This window comes from Saimiri boliviensis, chromosome 9 (assembly GCF_048565385.1).
Source record: "Saimiri boliviensis isolate mSaiBol1 chromosome 9, mSaiBol1.pri, whole genome shotgun sequence".
NCBI lineage: Eukaryota > Metazoa > Chordata > Mammalia > Primates > Cebidae > Saimiri > Saimiri boliviensis.
In genome coordinates, this window is record NC_133457.1 from 62,546,291 (window position 1) to 62,570,102 (window position 23,812).

General features: G+C 36.8%; 1 protein-coding gene and 1 non-coding gene across 6 annotated transcripts in view; one reads left to right on the plus strand and one right to left on the minus strand.

Annotated features, from left to right (window-relative positions):
• GOLGA4 (golgin A4) overlaps positions 1-23,812 on the plus strand; it is a 148,562-nt gene that overhangs the window by 78,729 nt on the left and 46,021 nt on the right. For all 5 annotated transcript variants that reach the window (XM_074406004.1, XM_039461949.2, XM_039461950.2 and 2 more), the window contains 5 exons: positions 2,243-2,430; positions 2,704-2,787; positions 5,751-5,898; positions 18,202-18,380; positions 22,854-22,985. In XM_074406004.1, the coding sequence (XP_074262105.1) occupies positions 2,243-2,430; positions 2,704-2,787; positions 5,751-5,898; positions 18,202-18,380; positions 22,854-22,985 (731 nt within the window). The remainder of the gene's footprint in view (positions 1-2,242; positions 2,431-2,703; positions 2,788-5,750; positions 5,899-18,201; positions 18,381-22,853; positions 22,986-23,812) is intronic.
• On the minus strand, positions 12,967-13,070 carry LOC120360870 (U6 spliceosomal RNA). Its single transcript, XR_005577271.2, has one exon. It is a non-coding gene; the product is annotated as a U6 spliceosomal RNA (small nuclear RNA).

The window sequence follows — 23,812 nt, forward strand, 5'->3', positions numbered from 1 at the left end:
TGTTTGTTTATTTGAGACAGTGTCTCAGTCTCTTACCCAGGCTGGAGTACAGCAGCGTGATCGTGGCCCGCTGCAACCTCCACCTCTGGGTTCAAGTGATTCTCCTGCCTCAGCCTCCCAAATAGCTGGTATTACAGGTGCATGCCAGCACACCCAGCTAATTTTTGTGTTTTAGTAGAGGTGGGGTTTCACCATGTTGGCCAGGCTGGTCTCAAACTCCTGACCTCAAGTGATCTGCCTGCCTCAGCCTCCCAAAGTATTGGAATTGCAGGTATGAGTCACCGTGGCCAGCCAAAATAATTGTTCTTATATGTGAAATTTTCATGGTCTGTGAGTAATACCACACTTTCATTATAATTGAAATTCATTTATCATGCTGCACTGTTTTATTAATAGCAGTAGCTAGATTTCATTTGAACTGGTCAGTTCTGCTTACATATTAACAAACACGGTATTTGTAATTATTTGTATATTTTAGTTTTTAAATAATATTGCTTAAATATTTCTGTTTTTTAACTGGAAAAAGAAGAAATAGCTGTCTTTTGTCTTAAAATTTAGTTATAGCCTTCTTTGCTTTGAGGTACATATTATGCAATGAAATTCCCATCTTTTATTTCCTAGCTTTTTCTCCCAAAGAGACTTATGATAAACTTGGAGTAAGTTGTTGAGCAGTTAACTATCTGAGCAACCAGCCTATGGTGGGGTGGTGGTGGCAGTGGGGGGAGGGTCAGTCCCAAAATTTCCCAGACATTTGGAAACTTCAGACTCCTAAATGTAAAGAGATGGAGAAAGCTGCACTTACCCGAACTCATCTCAGGAAGAGATTAGAATGTGGTTGGAAAGAATGCTGAACTTTATTAATTCTTTTGGGAGGTGAGCTAATACATACAATTTTGAAGGACAAAAGATGGTTATCAGACTGTTATTTTAAGGACGGTGGATTCAGTTAATGTTAGTTAGCTACTGTGCCATTCTGAATAGGGTTGAACCACAAAGGGGTGAACTCACTACTAAGCATCTTCAGATAAAAATTCAATACTAACTTAAGTAGAGGTTTGGAAGGGTGCCAGATTATTAGCTGACTAGGGTTGTCCCTTCTTCATCTGACTAAGAATGTAGCAGAATGTGGCATAAGAATACACTCCTTGCATTTTAGGTTTTGGGGTACATGTGAAGAACATGCAAGATTGTTGCATAGGTACAAACATGGCAATGTGGTTTGCTGCCTTCCGTCCCCTCACCTGTATCTGTCATTTCTCCCCATGCTATCTCTTCCCATCTTCCCACCTCCGTCCCTCCCCCATTTCCCCCCAACAGACCCCAGTGTGTAGTGCTCCCCTCCCTGTGTCCATGTGTTCTCATTGTTCAACACCCGCCTATGAGTGAGAACATGCAGTGTTTGATTTTCTGCTCAACCTAAAATGCAATAAAAAAAAAAAAAAAGAAAAAGAAAAAAAATAAATAAATAGAAAAAAAAAAAAGAATACATTCCTGTGTACTAACAGACTACGCGTGCCTGGAGAGCCCTTATATTTATAATTGTCCAATGGGTTCCCTTGCCCACTCCCTAGATAGAGCTGATTTGTCAAGATAGGGGATTTGCAATAGAGAAAGAGTAATTCACGCAGAGCTGACTGTGCACGTGACCGAAGTTTTATTTTACTCAAATCGGTCTCCCAAGCATTCAGGGATAACAGTTTTTAAAGACAATTTAGTGGGTTGAGGGGAAGCCAGTGAGCTGGGAGTGGTGATTGGTCAGGTCAGAGATGATATCAGAGGGAATCAAAGCTGTCTGGTGCTGAGTCAGTTCGTGGATGGGAGCCACAAGATTGGATAAGCTGATTTATCCATCAAGTGCTGGGGTCTGCCAAATGTCTCAAGCAGTGATCTTAGAAGCAGTTTAGTGGTGGTCAGAATCTTGTAGCCTCCAGCTGCATGACTCCTAAAACATAATTTCCACTCTTTTGGCTAATTTGTTAGTCCTACAAAGGCAGTCTAGTCCGTAGGCAAGAAGGAGGTTTGTTTTGGGAAAGGGCTTTTATGCTTTCTGTTTTAAACTATAAACTAAGTTCTCCCAGAGTTAGTTCAGCCTACACCCAGGAAGGAGCAAGGACATAGCTTAAAGATTAAACCAAAATGGAGTCAGTTAGGTTAGGTCTCTTTCATTGTCTTAGTCATAGTTTTGCAAAGGTGGTTTCATATTCCTTACTGATGGCCTCTCCTTATGCTGCTTTATTGTTAGTGGAAGATGGAACTTCTGCTAAAACACTGGAAATGCTCCAGCAAAGAGTTAAGCGTCAAGAGAACCTACTTAAGCGTTGTAAGGAAACAATTCAGTCGCATAAAGAACAATGTACACTATTAACTAGTGAAAAAGAGGCTCTGCAAGAACAACTGGATGAAAGACTTCAAGAACTAGAAAAGATAAAGGTAAAAGAGCAAATGAGTTTTGTTCTGATTTAATCCTGTAAAGTTACATCCACAGGCTACATGGCATGGTTTGTTCCTCTGGGACAGTAGAGTGGATGGAAAGGGCATTCTTGTTTGCCCTGGCCAACAAAGCACTTAACATACTTTGGGACTTCCTGTGTACTTTTCTCTTTCTACACTGTAACATGTGTATAAATTAGATAAATATTTAGAGTTTTCAAATGAGAAGAAGCTTTCTTAGAGATGGAAATGAATTAAAAAAATTTTTTTTAGGATCTCCATATGGCTGAGAAGACTAAACTTATCACTCAGTTGCGTGATGCAAAGAACTCAATTGAACAGCTTGAACAAGATAAGGTAAAACAACAAAACTTATGAATCTAAAATTTGACAGGCGGCCCCAGCAAGGTTGTTTCCAACTTTTGGAAGTAGTTGGAAACATTCATGCATGTTTTTTCTTTCCAAAATTACTGCAGCTTTTTCCATGAGAAATCTTTTTAATTTCTAGATTGATGTAACTACTAGCATTAGTTTTGTATCATATGAAACCGATTCTCCGATTTCTTGATCCCAGTCAGCATTTTGATTTATAGACTAGAATAATTGTTGCAAAGGAAGTTTATATTTATAGTACATAACTACTTTACAGAGAAAAGTTAAATTATTTATAGTTAAAGCATTCTAAATGTGAATGATATCCATATGTTCTTTCAGATAATGTGGGAACAGATTAATCTCTCAGATAAGTTGCCTAAAAAGTAAATAAGTGGGCGGGGCACAGTGGCTCATGGCTATAATTTCAGGACTTTGGGAGGCTGAGGTAGGAGGATTACTTGAAGCCAGAAGGTCAAGATCAACCTGGGCAGTAAAGCAAGACCCTATCTCTACAAAAATTAACAAATTAGCTGGCTATGTTGGTGTATGCCTGTGGTCCCAGCTACTTGGGAGGCTGAGGCAGGATGATTGCTTGAGCCCAGGGGTTAGAGGCTGCAGTTTAGCTATGATTACACTACTGTATTGCAGCCTGTGTGACAGGGTGAGACCATGTCTTTAAAAAAAACCAAACGTAAGTAAATGATAATGTATATAGTAGCATAAGTAAAAATTTCTACAAATGAATTTTAGAATGTGTAAGTGGAGATTAGAGGATTGAGGAAGGAATGAGTCTTAACTCTGGTAGTTTGGAGTTGGAGGAGCAACTATAGCTACACAGCAAAGACAACCAAAAAAATTCATAGGTAAACACTTTTGACGTAAGTTAAGAGCCCCAGTTCCTTGGGTCCTTTTTCTAAGCCGCTCCCAGTTTGTTCCATGCCATCAACCATTTTCTTTAATATGCCAGGTTATCACTGCAATGTTTTAAGTGGTCATGTAATTAAGAACATGTCAGAATTGTCCTGCTGTTAAATTGTATTGGCAGTCTTTTTCATCCTTTTAATAATACTGGTTTGCTAGATTATACTTTATAAACTTCTTGAGGGACTACTTAAATTTTTTTTTAAAGAAGAACTTAAAAACATTTACAGAAGAAAAGCTACTGCTAAAATGAATTTCTATGACCCCACCGCCCTGCTTCAATAGTTAACATCTCATGACTAATCTTATTTCATCTGTACCTTCTCAACTCTCATTGCTCTACTCAACCCGGAATTGTTTAGAGCAAATCCGAAAAATTTTATCATTTTTTCCCAAAAGCTTTTAAATATATATTTAAAATAAAAGACTTTATTTTTATAATAATTTAGCCACATTATCATGATCACATCTAAAAATTTAATAATTCCTTAATATGATCTGCTATCTAGTCAGTTTCAGATTTTCTCTAGTATCTCATATATTTTTTGCCCTTTTATGAATCAGGGTCCAAATAAAGTTTTTTCATTGCAGTTGGTTGATATGATTTGTAAGTCTTTTAATTTACAGGTTCGATTATCTTCTCTCCCTCTCTTTCCACTAAGTGTTGGTTTTTGAAGAAACCGAAGGCCCATGATTTTGTTTTGAGATTTCATGTAACAGTGCCCCACTTAACTGGTCGTTATCTCTCCATTAATATTAGCCATCTGGAAGAGTCATACTCTAACGCAAGGGTTGGCAAACCCTGCCGATAGGGTGCTACTCTTCTTAAGACCATGAAATAGCTGTCACACAGTCTGAACATTTTTTCAAGAGACAAGTAAACCGCCTCATTTTTTGTTAGTTCTAAATTGCTCGTTTACTGTATACTATTTGGTTATCTTTCCCCTCCACTGGCAACCTGCATTTCTAGTGTAGATTATCCAGAAAGGGGGAACAGAAGTAACTAGCAAGTTGGAAGAGTGGGGATGCCTTACTGAGCAAAGTAAGTAGTGGTGAGGGGACCAGAGACAGTCACAGGAAGAAAGAGAAAAGCCAGGTAGATGTGTATGAGATTTGGCTTCATCCAGTGTGGTAGCAGACGCTGTCCTCTCTGTCTCTGGTATTATCCCCATGTTACAGCACAGATCAGTACTTGTAGTTGATTGTAGCCCCAAGCCAAGTTCAGAAGGCTGTATTTTGTTCATTATAAGCTACTTACTAAGACAGCACATTTATAGAAAGGTTATAAAATAAATCTTTAATAATGTTTTAATGCCTTAAGGATTAAACTATTAAAATTTTGTAATGTAAAAAATACCATGTTATGCTAGGTAATAGGTTTAGAGCAGAAAATGGACCTCAGTTTGTGAAGTACTAAAATAATTGTTATGCTGTACTTAGCAAGAAATATCATTATTTTCTTTCTGCTTTTTATTTTTTTACTTTTCATTTTTGTTTTTTGAGATGGAGTCTTGCTCTGTCACCCAGGCTGTAGTGCAGTGTGTGATCTTGGCTCACTTCAACTTGTGTCCCCCACCAGGTTTGAGTGATTCTCCTTTCTCAGCCTCTCGAGTAGCTGGGATTACAGTGCTGGGATTACAGTTGTGAGCCACTGTGCCTTTTTTTTTCCTTTGAGATGGAGTCTTGCTCTGCTGCCAGGCTGGAGTGCGGTGGCGCAATCTCGGCTGATTGCCACCTCATCTCCTGGGTGCAAGCCATCCTCCTGCCTCAGCCTTCCTATAGCTGGGACTACTGGCACGTGCCACCACACCCAGCTAATTTTTTGTCTTTTTAGTAGAAACAGGGTTTCACCATGTTGGCCAGGATGGTCTCCATCTTTTGACCTTGTGATCTGCCTGCCTCAGCCTCCCAAAGTGCTGAGATTACAGGCATGACCCATTATGCCCAGCCTTTCTGCCTTTATCTTTGCTATTGATGATGCAGCTCTGTTATGCAAATGTTTTAGAGTCTTCATTTCTGTTCAGGGAATGGTAATCGCAGAGACAAAACGTCAGATGCATGAGACTCTGGAAATGAAAGAAGAAGAAATTGCTCAACTCCGTAGTCACATCAAACAGATGACTACCCAGGGAGAAGAATTACGGGAACAGAAGGAAAAGTCCGAAAGAGCTGGTAAGAACTCAAGGGTTACTTGTTTTGTGTTGGAACTCAGAAGTTATTCGAAGTGCTTGATCAATATTTTAAAAAATGAGTCATATTGATAAAAATTCTTAACTGTAGAGACTTCTTATAAGACATTGATCTGCTCATTAGAGGAGACAGGTTAGCAAACTGTGGCCTGTGGGCCAAATCCAGCTCATAGCCTATTTATGTACAGCCCTTAGGCTAAGGATGATTCTTACATTTTTAAATAGTTGAACAAAAGAAAAATATATGACAGAAACCATATGTAGTCTACTAAACCTGTAATATTTATTATCTGGCTCCTTACAGGAAATGTTTGCTGACACAGTATCAAAATTCATGTTTAGAATTTTGGAGCTTCCCAGTAGGTACAGCATGGTACTTATCAAATAATTGCTACCTTATAGACGCTTTAGGATAAACAAAAAGTATAAGTTACAGCCTGCTTTTATAATGAACACTTCAGTATTAATAGTATGTTTTGACACACTAAATGCTAGGCTGTAAAGTATAGAAACCAGCATAGTATTCAACAGGGTACAAAACTGAATAAGCTAGGAAAGGAGGGATGTTTGAAAGAGGAGAGAGCAGGATGAACTGTGCCTTCACATGAGTGAAGACGTGAATTTTGAATTGGACCTCACATAATGACTAGACTGGGCCTAACGAGAGAAGTGTGGGTAGCACACATTTCAGATGCTACAATACCATAAGCAGCCACAGTGATGATAGTCGGTGTGTGAATCAGCTGAAAACCATTCTTGCTGAAGTGAGAAATGCAGTTGGATTGTAAAGGAACTGACTACTGAAATCTTAAAACGTAGATAGTTGAGTTTAGACTTTGATATGCAAGGTAGCAGGAAACCAGTAGTAGGCCTAATGTGATGGGAGCTAGGGTTTTATGTAGAAAAGAAATGAAATAGGAAATCACACTTAGAAGCAAGGACAGAAATCCAGGTTTGAGGGACTGTGAGCTTTGGCTACCTTGATAGGATGGTGGTTCTGGGAAGGAGAGGAAAGGTAGAATCTGTAGTATTTGATATCTAATCAACTCAGGGATGCAGAGGAAAAGTAAGACTCTAAGTTGACTCCGAAGTTTTAAGCTTAGGACACTTAATGAATAGTAGTGTGGAATTAGAATAGGAAATCTAAACGGGGAAGTTGAGAATCAGAGTGAAATCATGAATTTATTTGGATACATTGAATTTGAGCCCATCATGAGCTTTTCAAATGGAATTGAGTTGCAGGAATTTAGAAATAAGAAACTGGAACATCTTTCAGGAGTCATTAGCCTGGGATTGAAGCCTGTAGTTAAATCTCTAGGAGAGGCTGATTTCTACAAAAGATTAAGTTTTACGGTAGTGGTAATAGTTGTGATAGTAACAGCAGCAGCTACTTCTGCTGACACTTTTGTAGCGCTTGTTGCTGCTACTGCTGCTGCTACTGATAATACTACTGCTAGCCAATACTTACTTTAGTAATGCTCTCTTGTAAGGGTTTTGCTTGTATTTACTTGTATTTAATCCTCACAAGTCTAGGAAATAATACTATTATCTTTATTTTACAAATAAGAAAACCTAAGAACATGGAAGTTTTTTCTAAGTATCCTGCCTACATTCATACACAGAGAGTAAGTCTATAGTCAAGATTTAATCCAGGCATTGTGACTCAGAGTCTGTGCTCTTAATCAGATAGAGGTCTTGAGTTTGGCAATGAGACCTATGTGAGAAAAAAAAAGTTATGTCATGAAGTCGTAGGAATTGTGGTTATCCAGTTAGTTTTTTGGGGGGAATATAAGATGAGTTTCAAGAAGCGGAGAAAATAGGATGAAGACTTTGAAAAGGTCTTTGAATTTGGTAAGGAGTTGATTCAGAGGATGCAGTTTTGAGAAATCATTTTAGAAACCAGATTTTAAGGTCTTAAGGAGGGGACTGGGTCTCTAGACAAAGAAATAGTCAACTATTTCATAAATATCTCCCTGTCTTCTTGCAGTTATTTTATGGGAAAAGTGATTGGGGAATTTAGCTAATGAATTTGTTCTCATCAAACCTAAGAAAATTTCCCTTTGGAGAGAGAGTATCTTTAGATGGCATCTTTCAGAATGTAATCTTTGAAGACTTATTTTTTGAAGACTTAATCTTTGAAGCAGTTTCAGTGTTGTAAGATATTGGTTAAACTGGTTTGCTTTCAGTGAACAGAAAATCTAATGTGTAGCCTCAGCTTCTCACATCAAAAACCTTTCCATTTTTAGAACTGCTTTTTGTTGACTATTGCAGCCAGTAGAGAGAAAATGTTGGTCAGGGGATTAAATTTTTTTTTAATTGTGTGTACTTAATGAGGAGATAGAAACTGATTAATAAATATCAAGTTGAAAAGGGTAAATGATGAAAAGGTAGACAAAATATATAGTTAATTCACATGCAGGATAAAATTTTCCAAGTATATGTTCCAGTTAAACCTTTAGTAGTGCAGCTTTTTTTGCTCACTTCTCCAAAACAGATATATTTTGTCTTTCAGTGTGATTTTCATAAACCATATTTTTGTAAATATTTGATAGTCTAAAGGTTAAAATTTTTTTTATTAATACTGTCAAAAATAAAAATGCTAAAAGAATTAAGATTAAATTATTACTTTTTTTTTTTTTTTTGAGACAAAGTGTCACTGTGTCACTCAGGCTGGAGTACAGTGGCATGATCTTAGCTCACTGCAACCTCTGCCTCCTGGGTTGGAGTGATTGTCGTGCCTCGGCCTCCCGAGTAGCTGGGATTACAGATGTGTGCTGTGTGCGGCTAATTTTTGTATTTTTAGTAGAGACGGGGTTTCACCATGTTGGCCAGGCTGGTCTTAAACTCCCAACCTTAGGTGATTGTCCTCCTAGGCCTCCCAAAGTTCTGGGATTACAGGCATGAGCCACTGCGCCTGGCCAGATTTAAATTATTAATGGACATATTTATTTTGGAAAGTCTTTAGATAACAAAGTTGTAAGTGCTTTTATAGGTTTCTTAAAAATTATATTTGTAGTCATAATTATTGAAGGTGGTGAAAGAAGGTTGTAACAAACTGGCTCTTCGTCAAAGATACTGCCTTTTACATCTATAATGAAAGCTAGTTGTGCATGCAAACTGCCTTTTCTTTAATAGTCTTAGTTGAGTTTAAACAGAATTGTTCAAGTAGAAAGTGGTTCTTAGTTCAAATGTAAAGTGCATATGCCAGTTGAAAGAAAAATTTCACTTAAGTACTAAACATAAGAAAAGGTCAATGTAAAGGAAGTAGGATTTTTATATATAGTCTGGCTATTGGAGAATTCAACTGCTCTGTTAAATATTTTAAATATTTGTTTTTTTCTTCCTTAGATTTAAAATTCAAAGGCTAAATACATAAGAACTGACCATGTGAAGGAAACATTCACATCATTACAGCTTACTATTAGGATTTTAGAAGTAGATAAGTCTGCATAAAACTGTTATCTAGAAAATAAACTCTCCAAATGCATTTTCAACCATGAAGAAATTTAATTGTGATATTGCTAGTAATTCTTGATGTGGGTATTAGTAGACAAATCACTAATTGCTTTGGCTTACTTATTCTGAATGTCAAAATCAGCTCAAGAACATTCCCCACTACTTTTCTTGGGAAACAGTCTCTTAAGCTGCTCCTCATATTTTTTCTAGATGAATTGTGCCTTTCATATGTTGGAGGACAGAGGAAATCTGAATGTCTCTGATTATAAACAGGGTGATTTTTTATTGTCTTTATTTTCTTTTTCTGTTTTTACACCCTGGCATAAAGAGAATAATTCTATTATAAAACACTGAGACTGAATACGTTGGTGTACCAATTTCAGGATGGTGTATCAACCTGCAATTCTTAAATAGTCTCCTCTCTAGTGGAAATGTCAGGTATATTTTTTGAAGTACGATAGCACAACATTGTTTTGTTAAAAATATGTATTTTAGTAAATAAAGAAAACTAAAAATAAGTTTATTGGTTATAAGCACTTCTACAGTAGTTGATAGTATTTCTTTCTAATTGTTACTTAAGAACAGATGGTCATATCTTCCAGGAACCAGATTTTAAACTTGGAAAAGTTTGTTGATTCAGCTGAAGTGCCTAATGCTGTATTTTAACTTTCTAGAAAATTATATCCTCAGTGTAGCACCAGTGTAGAATGTTAATGCTACTAAAGTTCACACTAGTCCTTGGTTCTTGGCTGGGGTGTGTGTGTGTGTGTGTGTGTGTGTGTGTGTTTGTGTGTGTGTGTGTGTGTGTGTGTGTGTGTGTGTGTGTGTGTTAATCAGGATAGGAGATGGGGTAGTTAATTATTAATGCAGTATATTACCAAAAAATTGGAAAATAGAGAAAATCAAATCACTGTTGTTTTAGTAAATTTCCATTTATAGTGTTTTCTCTAATTTTTATTTTTATATTATTGTCATGATACTGCACATTCAATTTTGTATGTTCCCCCTCATTTAGCATTGTTATTGACACTTTTACATGTTGCTAAAGTACTAACATATTTTAATGGCTGTGTCAAAGTGCATGTACATCATTTACTTGGTTACCATTTCACTATTGATTATCATCCAGATTGTTTTTTTTTGTTGTTGTTACAAATACTATTGTGAGAATTTTGACATATGTATCTTTGAATTTTGTCTCAGGATAAATTCTTGACCATAGACTTGTAGTCTTTTTTATTAGCTACTTTTAAGTGATTTAAATATATATAGCCATTAAAAAAATCCAGTGCCACAATGTAAATGCCCCCCATTAAAATGCTTTTTCCTACTTATGCAAAATGGATAAAATATTTTGCTTAGATTAGGAAAGTTTCTAGAGTATAGTAACTTTTGTAAACCCTGTTTCCCTTTCATATACCTTGTCTTTGCTAAAGTTATGCATTTTATATGATTGGTGGCATTTCAAAACTTGGATTCCAACTCATAACATTCTTTGCTTTTTTATTGTCATGTTGTGTTTGTGCAGGAAATATGTTTTTATTTGTTTACTGTATGTCTGATATACTAAAATAAATTCATTAGAACATTTATTTGATATTTGAAGGACCCTTTAAAATAGTTTATATATTTAAATAATATGTAAGATTTATGCATTTTTTTATAAAAACCAAAATCACATGTGTATTTAACTACTTTGTTAGTTGCTGATAATTTATGTAACAGAGTTTTCCTGGAGTCTTAAGTCTCACAAAACATCTTATTTTTGTGCATCCACACACGCCAATAAGTGAATCATGGTGCCTTTCCCAAGCCTTGTATGAACAGGACTGGGGTAAGGGCTATTTTTTTTCTTATCATGGGTACTTAGAATAAGCTTTACAAAGAAAATTCCATGTTTCTCAGGCAAGATAAATAAATAAATAAAGTATGAATTAAAATAGATTTTAAGTATGCCATGTTAGATAAGTAATGTGTACCTATTTTGGCACTAAATGAATAACTGCTGGAAAAATTTTTTATTTTAAATGGCTTTTAAAATGCAGTTATTTATGTCTCCAATAAGGTCACAATGACTTGAAACCATCAGTAATTAAAAGAACGCATTTACTTGATACAGAATCATATTTCTAATTTAATCAGTATACTTAGCTTTAGCCTACTATTTTTCAAGATTATCTTATTTGATGGATAAATATGTATGTAAAGCATATATGAAAATTTGGGGTTGGACGTGGTGACTCACACCTGTAATCTCAGCACTTTGGGAGGCTGAGGTGGGTGGATACCTGAGGTCAGGAGTTCAAGACCAACCTGGCCAACACGGTGAGACCCCATCTCTACTAAAAATACAAAAATTAGGTGGGCATGCTGGCACGCACCTGTAATCTCAGGTACTTGGGAGGCTGAGGCAGGAGAATCGCTTGAACCCAGGAGGCGGCGGTTGCAGTGAGCTGAGATCTCTGCATTGCATTCCATCCTGGGTGACGAGAGAAACTCTGTCTCAAAAAAAAAAAAGAAAAAAAATTTGGATATATTGGTAAGTCAGTTTATAGAATGAATCTTGTTACATATTTTGTAGTATGGCTTAAAATGTAGATTTTCATTGCAAATGTGATATTTGGTAAGCCTCTGCGAAGGCCCTAATTTATAGATAAGTATTGCACTATCTACTTTATGCCACTGGGTAGTAGTGTTTTATTTTCATTTATGTGAACTCTAGACTAGTAGTTTTCAGACTCTTGGATCTCAGGGACCTCTTAACACCCTTAAAACTTATTTGGAATTCCAAAGAGCTTCATGTGGGCTAATAATGTATCGATATTTCCTGTATTAATAATTAAAAGTAAAAATCTTAACAATATTTGTTTAATTATTTTTAAAATAACAGTTTTAGGCTGGGCACAGTGGCTCACCCCTGTAATCCCAGCACTTTGGGAGGCAGAGGCTAGAGAATCACTTGAGACCAGGGGTTCGAGACCAGCCTTGCCAACATGGTGAAACCCTGTCTCTAATTAAAAATACAAAATTTAGCTGGGCATGGTGGTGCATGCCTCTAGTCCTAGGTGCTTGAGAAGCTGAGGCAGGAGAATCACCTGAACCCGGGATGCGGAGATTGCAGTGAGCTGAGATTACACCACTGCACTCCATCCTGGGCGACAGAGTGAGCCTCTGTTTCAAAAATAAAGTAACAATGATAAATCCATTACATGATAGCATAAATACATTTATGAAATCTACCTATATTTTCCAAAATAAGATTTAGTTGAAGAATGACCTTCTTTTACATTTTTGCTATCTTACTGCTTGGCTTAATACAATGCAACTGGATTTTCTTTGTCTTTTGTTTTTTTTTTTTTTTTTTGAGACGGAGTTTCGCTCTTGTTACCCAGGCTGGAGTGCAATGGCGCGATCTCGGCTCACCGCAACCTCCGCCTCCTGGGTTCAGGCAATTCTCCTGCCTCAACCTCCTGAGTAGCTTGGATTACAGGCATATGCCACCATGCCCAGCTACTTTTTTGTATTTTTAGTAGAGACGGAGTTTCACCATGTTGACCAGGATGGTCTTGATCTCTTGACCTTGTGATCCGCCCGCCTCGGAATGGAACGTTTCACGAATTTGTGTGTCATCCTTGTGCAGGGGCCATGCTAATGTCTGTATCATTCCAATTTTAGTATATGTGCTGCCAAAGTGAGCATGAAACTGGATTTTCATGCCCGTTTCTGCATTTAATTAGTTGTGATGTGTTATTTTGGTTGAAATATATGAAGAAAATCGACTCTTATGAAGACATGTATTCAGAAAAGGGAGCATCTCACAGATCCTCTGAAGGGGTCTCAAGACCCCAGGATCTTTGGACCACATATTGAGAAATGGTGCTGTAGACTTTGATTTTATTTGCCAAAGACGCTTGATGACTTGGTGGGAATTTTGATAAAATTATTTTTGTTGCTTTTTCTGTTAATTTGCATTTTATTCATTTTGTTGTGCATTTCATTTGTTTTGTTTGTTTTTGCTGGGATAAAGACAGGCATCGGCTTATTTATTCTTCATGTCATTAACTGGCTGTTAGGATCATCAGTTAATAAAGAGGGTGGCAGCCTTTTCACACTTCTGCATTTTGTTTATTTCCTGCACTGTGAGTAGAAGTAGGTCCTGTTAACTGTATAGTAAAGTGTTCTCTGGGACAGTATAACAAAACGGTAATGCTGCAAAACCTCAGAATTCTAGCATTTCTTACTATAACTGATGAGGATGCTCAGGATGAGGAGTATCCTAAGAGGTGCTGGAGTAGTAAAAACAGTGCCACACTCTTCCTAGCTGTATCTAAGGATTAGTTCTTTTATTCCCTCTTCTTACTACTTCAGCTATGTTTTTGTTAAATATTTTCTTTGTCACTTAATACCTAGCTAATACTTGGCAGTTGGTAAACAGCCAGTAAGTATTTGTTGACTGAATGGTTGGATTATAGAGCTACAGATTGCCAACCTTTCTCATTTAACCCTTATAGTGAGCATTTGTTCATTTTTATAATTCCCATGGATGTGAGTGAACCTCATCTGAAGTGGAAAGCAAGGAGCTAGCAATAAAAGGCCTGCCTTGCATTTTACTTAACTGACAAAGGATCATACTTACAGTTCATTAAAAACTGGCCTAAAAGTATTTTCAAAGTGTTTTGTTTTTTTTAAAATTAAAATTGCCTGAGATACATTGAATTTTGCTTTGGAAGAACACAGCGTGTTCTTGCAACATTCTGCGGCAGTTCGTGCTTAGCCTTCCTATTGATGTGTGCAGTGACTGTGGTTTTCCCATGCACTCTTGCATGTTGGCAGAAGACTTGTCAGCTGTGGCTGATGCACGCTCTATTTCTCCCCACTCACTTATATTTTGTTCAGAATTTGAAAGATAAATTATGTAGACATTTTGATAACATACTTTTTTAGTACTTACATTAAAATCCTAGTTTCACTTTGGAAAGAGCAGGGAATTCACTTTCAGAATATTACAGGCTGTGGACACCACTTTGTTTCTGGTGGTTACAAAGTCAGGTGAGATGTTTCTGGGTAGTAAGTAAACTCTCAGCATATCCTCCTTAAACATTGCAGTGAGACTCAGTGTTGGAGGCAGACTTCCTGTGAGGAAGTGGCTTCCTTTGTGCTACAGTGTAAAATCCATTATGGGTTTGAAATATCTTTTCTGTGTTTGGATATATATGTAAAGTATATCTTAATCCCTTTTGCCACTGCTTTTTTGGTTACTTAACATTTCCTTAAAGCAGTATGGGGAAGTGGAAAGCAATGAGTTTTATGTCAGAAAGAATTATAACATTACATTTTGTTGAGAGTTAAAAGCCATTAATAATTGATTGGTTCAGAAATTTTGCTTTAGTAAGAAATATTATTGCCCAACTGAACTTGATCAATGTCAACATTCTTAGTTTTTAAAAATATTGCAAGGTAAGGATCTTTGCTTAAATCCAATTTTAAAGTTCTTTCATCAGGCTTATATATTCAAGTTGATTTGTCATCTGAAGGAAAATTTGGATACTACATTTCAATGAAAGATTTCAAAGGTTCGTTCCCTGACATGGTGCTGGGAAGTAGGAGAGACGGTTAGATTTAGATGAAAAGAACTGTGAAACCAAATTTATCCTACTTTCAGCATTATATGATGGATAATAAGGTGACTTAGACAAACTGTTGTAGTGGATTAAACACTAAAATTAGACTGTATATAAAAGAATATCCTGAAATTTATCGAGTGTGATTAGAAAACTTAATTAGCAGAAAATCGTATCTAAATAGGAACTTGTGACATGGACTTTTTGTTTGAAAAAATGAGAACATTACATTTATTTTTTTATATTGTGCTGGATTCTGGAATTTTAAAAATGAAAACAAAGATATTCACTGGTATTGACTACGTAGTTTTGTTTTACTTAATTGACAAAAGGTTTTCATTTAAACTCTTACTTTGCTAAAAGAGTATCAAAACTATCTTCAGTTTCTCCAGAGCTTGATTGAAGATATTTTTGTGAATTACTCAGAAGTGTTCAGATTCAGTTTTATATGCTCAATAACAATGAAAAGGTACTGATGACATTTAAGCATTAGAAGACATTGTCATACCTTTTTTCATTCCCCCAGCACTTAAACCTTCAACACAAATTAATTAGGCAGAAAGCGCTTTGTTTCAGAACCTTTCCTATAATTAGTCACATTACTTGACTGATTTTTTTAAGTGAGGAAACAAATTTCTTGCTAGTAGCAAGTGTTCATTATTTCCATATTTTCTGTATGCTTGAGATTAGAATTTATAGTAAAAGAATATATATAAAACAAAGACAACCATTTTTGTTTCCAGCATATTTATATCTAAGGATTATCATCATGGTATTTGCAGCCAAATGCCAGTGAAGTTAGAATATCAATCTTTTTTTTTTTTTTTTTTTGAGAGAGACAGGGTCTCACTTTGTCACCTAGACTGGAGTACAGTGGCACAATCACTGCTCACTGCAGCCTTGACCTCTGAGACTTAAGTGATCCTCCCACCTCAGCCTCTCAGAGTAGCTGAGACTGTAGGTACAAGCCACCACACCTGGCTAATTTTTAATTTTTTTGTAGGGATGGAAGTCTCACTGTGTTGCTTAGGCAGGTGTTGAACTCCTGGGCTTAGGCAATCCTCCCACCTTGGCCTCCCAAAGTACTGGAATTACAGGTGTGAGCCCCACTGCACCTGACAGCAGGAATCTTTAGAAATGATTTCAGCTAATTAATATTCCTTTGAAATTTAGACCTTAAATGAGTATCAGTTTTATACTGCAGGCACATAAAATAAATAAATTGGATAGATTTGCTTTTTATATAAAGGATATGTGGTTGCCAGAGAAATTATTTTTTAAACTATTGAGCAAACTAAGTTGTATTTCCCAGTTGTTACCAGGATTCAGCCTCCTCTTGCCTTTTTCTGTACATAATGCAATTTGCCTTTAAGCAAATGCTTTAGAATAGATGTTTGTCTTCAGGTATGCAATTCTTGTAACCAAACCACTATGTTAAGCCAAATTGTTAATGAAAGACCTTTTTTCTTGAGCTGTCATAGGTTGAAGTTCCCACATTTTTTATACCATTGGAAGTGAAAATATTATATATATCAATGAATGACTGTCTCCCTGGGACATATGTTTCTTGGTAGGATTACAAACCCATCTTGAAAACTGAGTTTTGTTTCTAGTCCATCTCTGTGGTAAAGGGAAGTCTGGAGACTTCTTTGAGTACTAAAGGAAATAATCTAGGATGACAGTAGTAGTAGGACTTTCATAGGGTATCAGTATGCTAATAATGTGTGTGTGTGTGTGTGTGTGTGTGTATACATGCATACATACATATACACATATACAACTCACATATACGTATATACACAGGCATATACAGATCCTCATTGACTTATGATGGGGTTATAACTTGTCTGTATCAACTTGTGAAGGGTTTATCCAGACATAACTGTATTATTAAGTGGAGGAGTGAACTGAATATGTATAGCTTTTGCACCATTGTGAATTTGACAGATCTAAGACCATCATAAGTCAGGAACCATCTGTATACACAAATACACATAAACACACACATATGTATTTTTGATGCCAAGTTACACACCTGTTGCACCCATCCTATCTGATTTTGTTTGATAATGTTGAGCTGTTTGGCCTCCTTAAAGATCTTGCTGGATGTACTGTCTTATGCCTGTAATCCCAGTAATTTGAGAGGACAAGGTGGGCGGATCACTTGAGGTCAGCAGTTTGAGACCAGCCTGGAACATATGGTACAACCCCATCTCTACTAAAAATACATAAATTAGCCAGGTATGGTGGTGCATGCTTGTGGCCCCACTGCTCGAGAGGCTGAGGCGAGAGTAGTGCTTGAACCTGGGAGGCAGAGGTTGCAGTAAGCTGAGATTGTGCCACTGCACTCCAGCCTGGGTGACAGAGCAAGACTTCATTCTCAAGTATACACATACACACACACAGACACACACAGACACACAGACACACACACACACACACACACACACACACACACGAAAAAAGCTTACTACTCTAGCCAAGATGATTATTTTTGCAGGGCCTGAATTCTTACTTCTCTTATCCAAGAACACTCTGCTGTGGTAGTGCCTTTCTGTAATACTGTTGAATCAGGTAAAGATTTCTTTCCAGTCACCTGAAAACAGCTCTGGTTTGAAACTTACACAAATAGTAGGTTCCATTTCAAAATACATTATTTAAATATGTGATTCCGCCAGTAAATGTTTAAAAAAGAATCAAAAATCTCTGCTCTTTTATTAGTTAAGAAATTTTAAAAAATAAGATATGCCAAAGAATAGTTTTTCTATTTTAAAAGTGTCATAGTGAATATATGGTATTATTATGTAATTATTGATAAGTTGAAAACTATATAGCAAACAAAAAATTGAAATTATGCAGTACAGAAAGTAGGGACAAATCTTCATTTCTTTGTGTTTACTATCCATAAGGAAACTTGCAGAGAATGGAAAGCCTTCAGTAATTTATTTATTTTTTCAAACTTCTGAACTTAGGCTCATGTAAACAGTCTTAATATCCTAATCCAGAAGTCAGTGACAAATTGGTTTTGGTGACTGAACATTTCTTGGGGCTTTGTTGAACAACGCCAGTATCTCTTGGCTTAGAACAGTGATGAGTTTTTTAACCTGTCCTGCTACTGCTGCTCTTAGTTCTCAAAAATGGAAAGTAAATCACTTTAGCTCAGTTATAATATTTCTTGAGATACTTGTTTTCTGCTGTTTTCATTATAGCTTTTGAGGAACTTGAAAAAGCTTTGAGTACAGCCCAAAAAACAGAGGAAGCACGGAGAAAACTCAAGGCAGAAATGGATGAACAAATAAAAACTATTGAAAAAACAAGTGAGGAGGAACGCATCAGCCTTCAACAGGAATTAACTCGGGCGAAACAGGAGGTTGTTGATGTAATGAAAGTAAGAATAATTCTGTAATGAAATGGGCTACAACAAATTTGAAAATTTTAGAAGAATTTGTTTGTATTTTAAACATTGACCATTTCATGATATTCAGGATGTAGTAAAAAAGCATTTTGATAGATAAATGAATTTAATACTTCGGTAATTCTTTGGAACCTTTTAAGCTTTGCTGTCTCTCCGGTGGACTATGTAATAAACTGAGATGCGCCTTAACTGTTCTGTGGCTCCCCAATTCTTAGGCACCTTGAAGATAGGCTACTTAGCTGCTTCAGCAGCATATCCTCCAAAGAACTTGGCCAAGAAGGTGCTTGCCTAATATGTGTTGAGGGAATGAGGGAGTAAGTGACTGAGGGGCTAGATTGTTTAAATGTTTTAATGGATCATGATTACTTCATGTTCTGGTTTCTCTTAATATAGATAGACCTCACTTTAAAAGTTAGCTTTTTGAAAAGATCTCTTAGCAATTGATGACTTTTTAAAATCCCATAGATTTTTAATTTTTCAGAAATATGAACATGTTGTCATCGTGGCCCCTCCCTGCTCCCAGCTTCCTTCCTCACCTATTTTTTTTCTGCTTTGTTTTTTGCTTGTTTTTCCTCCTGTCATGTTTACCTTTCTAGACACTTTGCTCATTTTATCCTGTTTCTTTACTGACTCCCCATTTATAATCTTGATATTTGATTATGACTACTAAAATGGCTTAAGATAAATTACAGATCTGAATAGATGAGTCTTGAGTTTCACAGTTTAAGTATGTATTTCTGTAACTCATGGTATGATTTCTGTGCTTTTACTTGTGAGTGCATAGCAGGCATTGAGGGGGGCAAATTATATGTCTTTCATTTTCTTCTTCCTGCTGAACTATAGGTAATTTGCAAATTAGAAATTGTGGCTAATTATTGGATATATAAGGCCTTAATTATAACTGTCTGACTGTATTTTAATTTTTTAAGTAGTCATATGATGTGATAAGTAATATTACCATGGACTCCAGCAACTTAAATATAATGAATTGGCCGGACGCGGTGGCTCAAGCCTGTAATCCCAGCACTTTGGGAGGCCGAGGCGGGTGGATCACGAGGTCGAGAGATCGAGACCATCCTGGTCAACATGGTGAAACCCCGTCTCTACTAAAAATACAAAAATTAGCTGGGCATGGCGGCACGTGCCTGTAATCCCAGCTACTCAGGAGGCTGAAGCGGGAGAATTGCTTGAACCCAGGAGGCGGAGGTTGCAGTGAGCCGAGATCGCGCCATTGCACTCCAGCTTGGGTAACAAGAGCGAAACTCTGTCTCAAAAAAAAAAAAAAATTATGAATTATTTTGAAAGGTAATAATGTAGACATATGGCATAAAAATCAGAAGATATAAAGTAGATAGTGAAAAGAATCCCGTTTTCAAAGAAAAGTGCTGTTTTTCTTTTTGAGTATATTTCCCAGAGGTAGCCTGTGTATATAATTTCTCTTTTCTTCTGTTATTTTTTTTTTTTCTTTTCCTTCTAGTTGGACTTATTAGGCTTTTTTATTAAAAAAATGGTATCTGGATTTTTTTTTTTAACTTAAAAACCACATGGTCAATTCTGACATCATTTTTAAAAATTCAGTGTTTTCTTTTTTTAAACACAAAATACAGCATGTTATATAGAATGTTCTATATTTTGCTTTACCACTTAATAATCTGTCTAGGATAATTGTTCCTTAGCCATTGGTAGTTCATAATTCATAGTGATACCCTATTTATTTTAAAGGCTGCTCAAGATTTTGTTGTAGGAATGTCTTGTAATTTAATCACTCTCCTATTGATAGATATTTAGATTGTTTTCAGTTTTTGCTATTGCAAATTGTGAATATTCCTTTCTTTTCTTTCTTTCTTTTTTTTTTTGAAACAGAGTCTTGCTGTGTTGCCAGGCTGGAGTGCATTGGTGCCATCTTGGCTCACTGCATCCGCCACCTTTCGGGTTCAAGCAGTTCTCCTGCCTCAGCCTTCCAAGTAGCTGGGATTACCGGCATGTGCCATCACGGCTGGCTAATTTTTGTATTTTTAGTAGAGATGGGTTTTGACCATGTTGGCCAGGCTATTTTCAAACTCCTGACCTCAAATGATCCAGGCACTTTAGCCTCCCAAAGTGCTGGGATTACAGGTGTGAGCCACCATACCTGACCTGTGAATATTCTTATAAATACTTGCTCACATTTGTATTTCTTTAGGTTAGATGCCTAGAAGTGTTGTATTACTCAAGTAAAGATTGTATGTATTTTTAATTGTTGCCTAGTTGCTAAGAGGTCTGTGGAGGACAATTTATACCCTTACAAGCAATATGTTAGAATATGTTTTCCCTTCTCATAAAGATGGCATTATCTAACTTTGTTATCTTTACAAGTTTAAAAGTAAAAAAAAAAAATTGTCATTCTAATGTATATAATTCTTACCAGTATGACAAATATATTTTGTGCAATTTAGTTTTTTCTATTTAAGTTATTTGGCCAAATCCTTGACTCAACTTTTCTATTGGGCCATTGTCTTTTGTTGATTTGTAGAGTCTCTTTGTTTATAGTGGGGATTAACCCTTTGGACATAGGTCTTTTTAGCCAAATAACTTTTTCCGTTTGTTATTTGTGGACTTTTTTATTTGTTATTTGTTTACAAATTGTTTTTGTAGGAATTTTTCTTTTTCTTGTAGTTGAATTTATAAGGCTTTTCTTTAAATGCTATCTGGATTTTTTAATTTTATTTTATTTAAAAACACATGTTCAGTCCTGAGGTTATTTTTTTAAATTTGATTTTTTTCTTCTGGTACTTTTATGCTTTCATTTTTTTTTTTTTTTTTTCAGTTAACATGTTTGATCCAACTGAAATTTATTTAGTGTAAGGAGTGAGGTAAGGATTTGATTTAAATTTTTCTGAGATGGCTACCAAATGGTCTCCAAACTGTTTATTTAATAATCTACATTTCTCCCTCTGATATGTCATACTATCATTTTTTGTAGAGACAGCGTCTCCCTATTTTGCCCAGGCCAATCTTGAACTCCTGGGCTCAAGCAGTCCTCCTGCCTTGGCCTCACAAAGTGCTGGGATTATAGGAATGAGCCACCATGCCTCACCTATATTATCTTTAATACCACTAAATTATTGAAGTATTAAATGTGAGCCTTTTTTCTGGATTCTCTGTGCTGTTCTATTGCTTTGTCTGACCATGTACAGCTGTTTAATTTAATTTAATTTAATTTAATTTTTTTATTTTTTTGAGACGGAGTTTCGCTCTCGTTACCCAGGCTGGAGTGCAATGGAGCGATCTCGGCTCACCGCAGCCTCCGCCTCCTGGGTTCAGGCAATTCTCCTGTCTCAGCCTCCTGAGTAGCTGGGATTACAGGCACGCGCCACCATGCCCAGCTAACTTTCTGTATTTTTTTTTTTTTTTTTTTTTTTTTGAGACGGGGTTTCGCTCTTGTTACCCAGGCTGGAGTGCAATGGCACGATCTCGGCTCACCGCAACCTCCGCCCCCTGGGTTCAGGCAATTCTCCTGCCTCAGCCTCCTGAGTAGCTGGGATTACAGGCACGCGCCACCATGTCCAGCTAATTTTTTGTATTTTTAGTAGAGACGGGGTTTCACCATGTTGACCAGGATGGTCTCGATCTCTCGACCTCGTGATCCACCCGCCTCGGCCTCCCAAAGTGCTGGGATTACAGGCTTGAGCCACCGCGCCCGGCCACTTTCTGTATTTTTAGTAGAGACGGGGTTTCACCATGTTGACCAGGATGGTCTTGATCTCTTGACCTCGTGATCCACCCGCCTCGGCCTCCCAAAGTGCTGGGATTACAGGCTTGAGCCACCACACCCGACCTGTTTAATTTTATAATATGCTCTTTGGTAGCTTCCTCTTTTTACTCTTATTTTTTAGAATAGTATTTATTGTTCTTGGATGTTTATTTTGTCCATTGGGCTCCCCCATTCTGTTTTTTTTGTTTGTTTGTTTTTACTATATTAACTTTTTAGATTTATGTAAGGAGATTTAACATTTTTATAAGATCGAAGTTTCCTATCCAAAAAAATAACAAGGCCAGTACCTTTTAATAAATAGTACATGCCTGGAAAGCTGGGCATAATTTGATTGGTGCAGCCAGGGTGCACCTTCACTAGTGTCATGCCCTGTCTGAAAGCATCCTTATTCCCCAGCTGTGCTCACCTATCCTGACTTGTAGGGAACATCCCTGCAAGATGTGGAAATAGGGTCTATTGCAGCAGCAGCAGCAGCACTTATCTTAAACTAAGGGGAATACTACTGGTTATTCTTTTAACTATCTTGGCTTTGATGACTTTAATATATGCAGGAAATATGTTTTCTCTTAGCAGGAATAGGATATTTTCTTCTTAAAAAATTACTGAGTAAATTATAATAAAGTATTATTTAGTTGTGGAGTTATGTATTTTATTCTGGGTGTCCTTATATTATCTGTTTGGCTGATTTTCAGAAATCCTCAGAAGAACAAATTGCTAAGCTCCAAAAGCTTCATGAAAATGAGCTGGCCAGAAAAGAGCAGGAACTGACCAAGAAGCTTCAGACCCAAGAAAGGGAATTTCAGGAGCAAATCAAAGTAGCTCTTGTAAGTGCCTATTTTGTTTCTGCTATAGGTATACTTTTCGGAGTTATAAAGTTATCCTCTCACTGTTGCTTTCCAGCTGGAGGTCAGACTACTGGCAGCCTTGATGTTTGGGTATGAAGAGAGGATAGGGAGTAGGCAAGCTGTTAGAGCTTGTTGGCTTGGTATTGTGTGAAAATTAAATTTACTGATCTAACACACTTTCTTTCTTTTTCTCTTTTGAGACGGAGTCTCACTCTGTTGCCCAGGCTGGAGTGTGGTGGTGAGATCTCTGCTCACTACAGCCTCCATAATCTCCGTCTCCCTGGTTCAAGTGATTCTCCTGCCTCAGCCTCCCAAGTAGCTGGGACTACAGGTGCACACCACCAGGCCCAGCTAATTTTTTTTTTTTTTTGTAATTTTAGTAGAGACTGGGTTTTGCTAGGCTGGTCTTGAACTCCTGACCTCGAGTGGTCTGCCAGCCTTGGCCTCCCAATGTGCTGGGATTACATGCATGAGCCACTGTGCTTGGCCATACTTTGTGCTTAAAACATTGAAAAAATTTTTAAAAATTCTTTTAATATTTCATTCTTAATATTCAGTATAACTAACATACTTTGATCAAGCAGTTTGTTTACCCATCCCTCTCACCTGGTAGTAGGCTATGATTAGAGACAAGAAAAGGGGAAAATAGTAGTTGGAGCAGTGACTGCATAATTCAAGAAGAGTGTCTAAAATCTCATCAGACTGAGTATACCTAGAGCTCAAGGCTGAGAAAATTTTAGCTGAATTGCATTTTACAGAAGAAGAAATAAAAATGACCCATGTAGTTTTTATTTTAAGTGGAATAA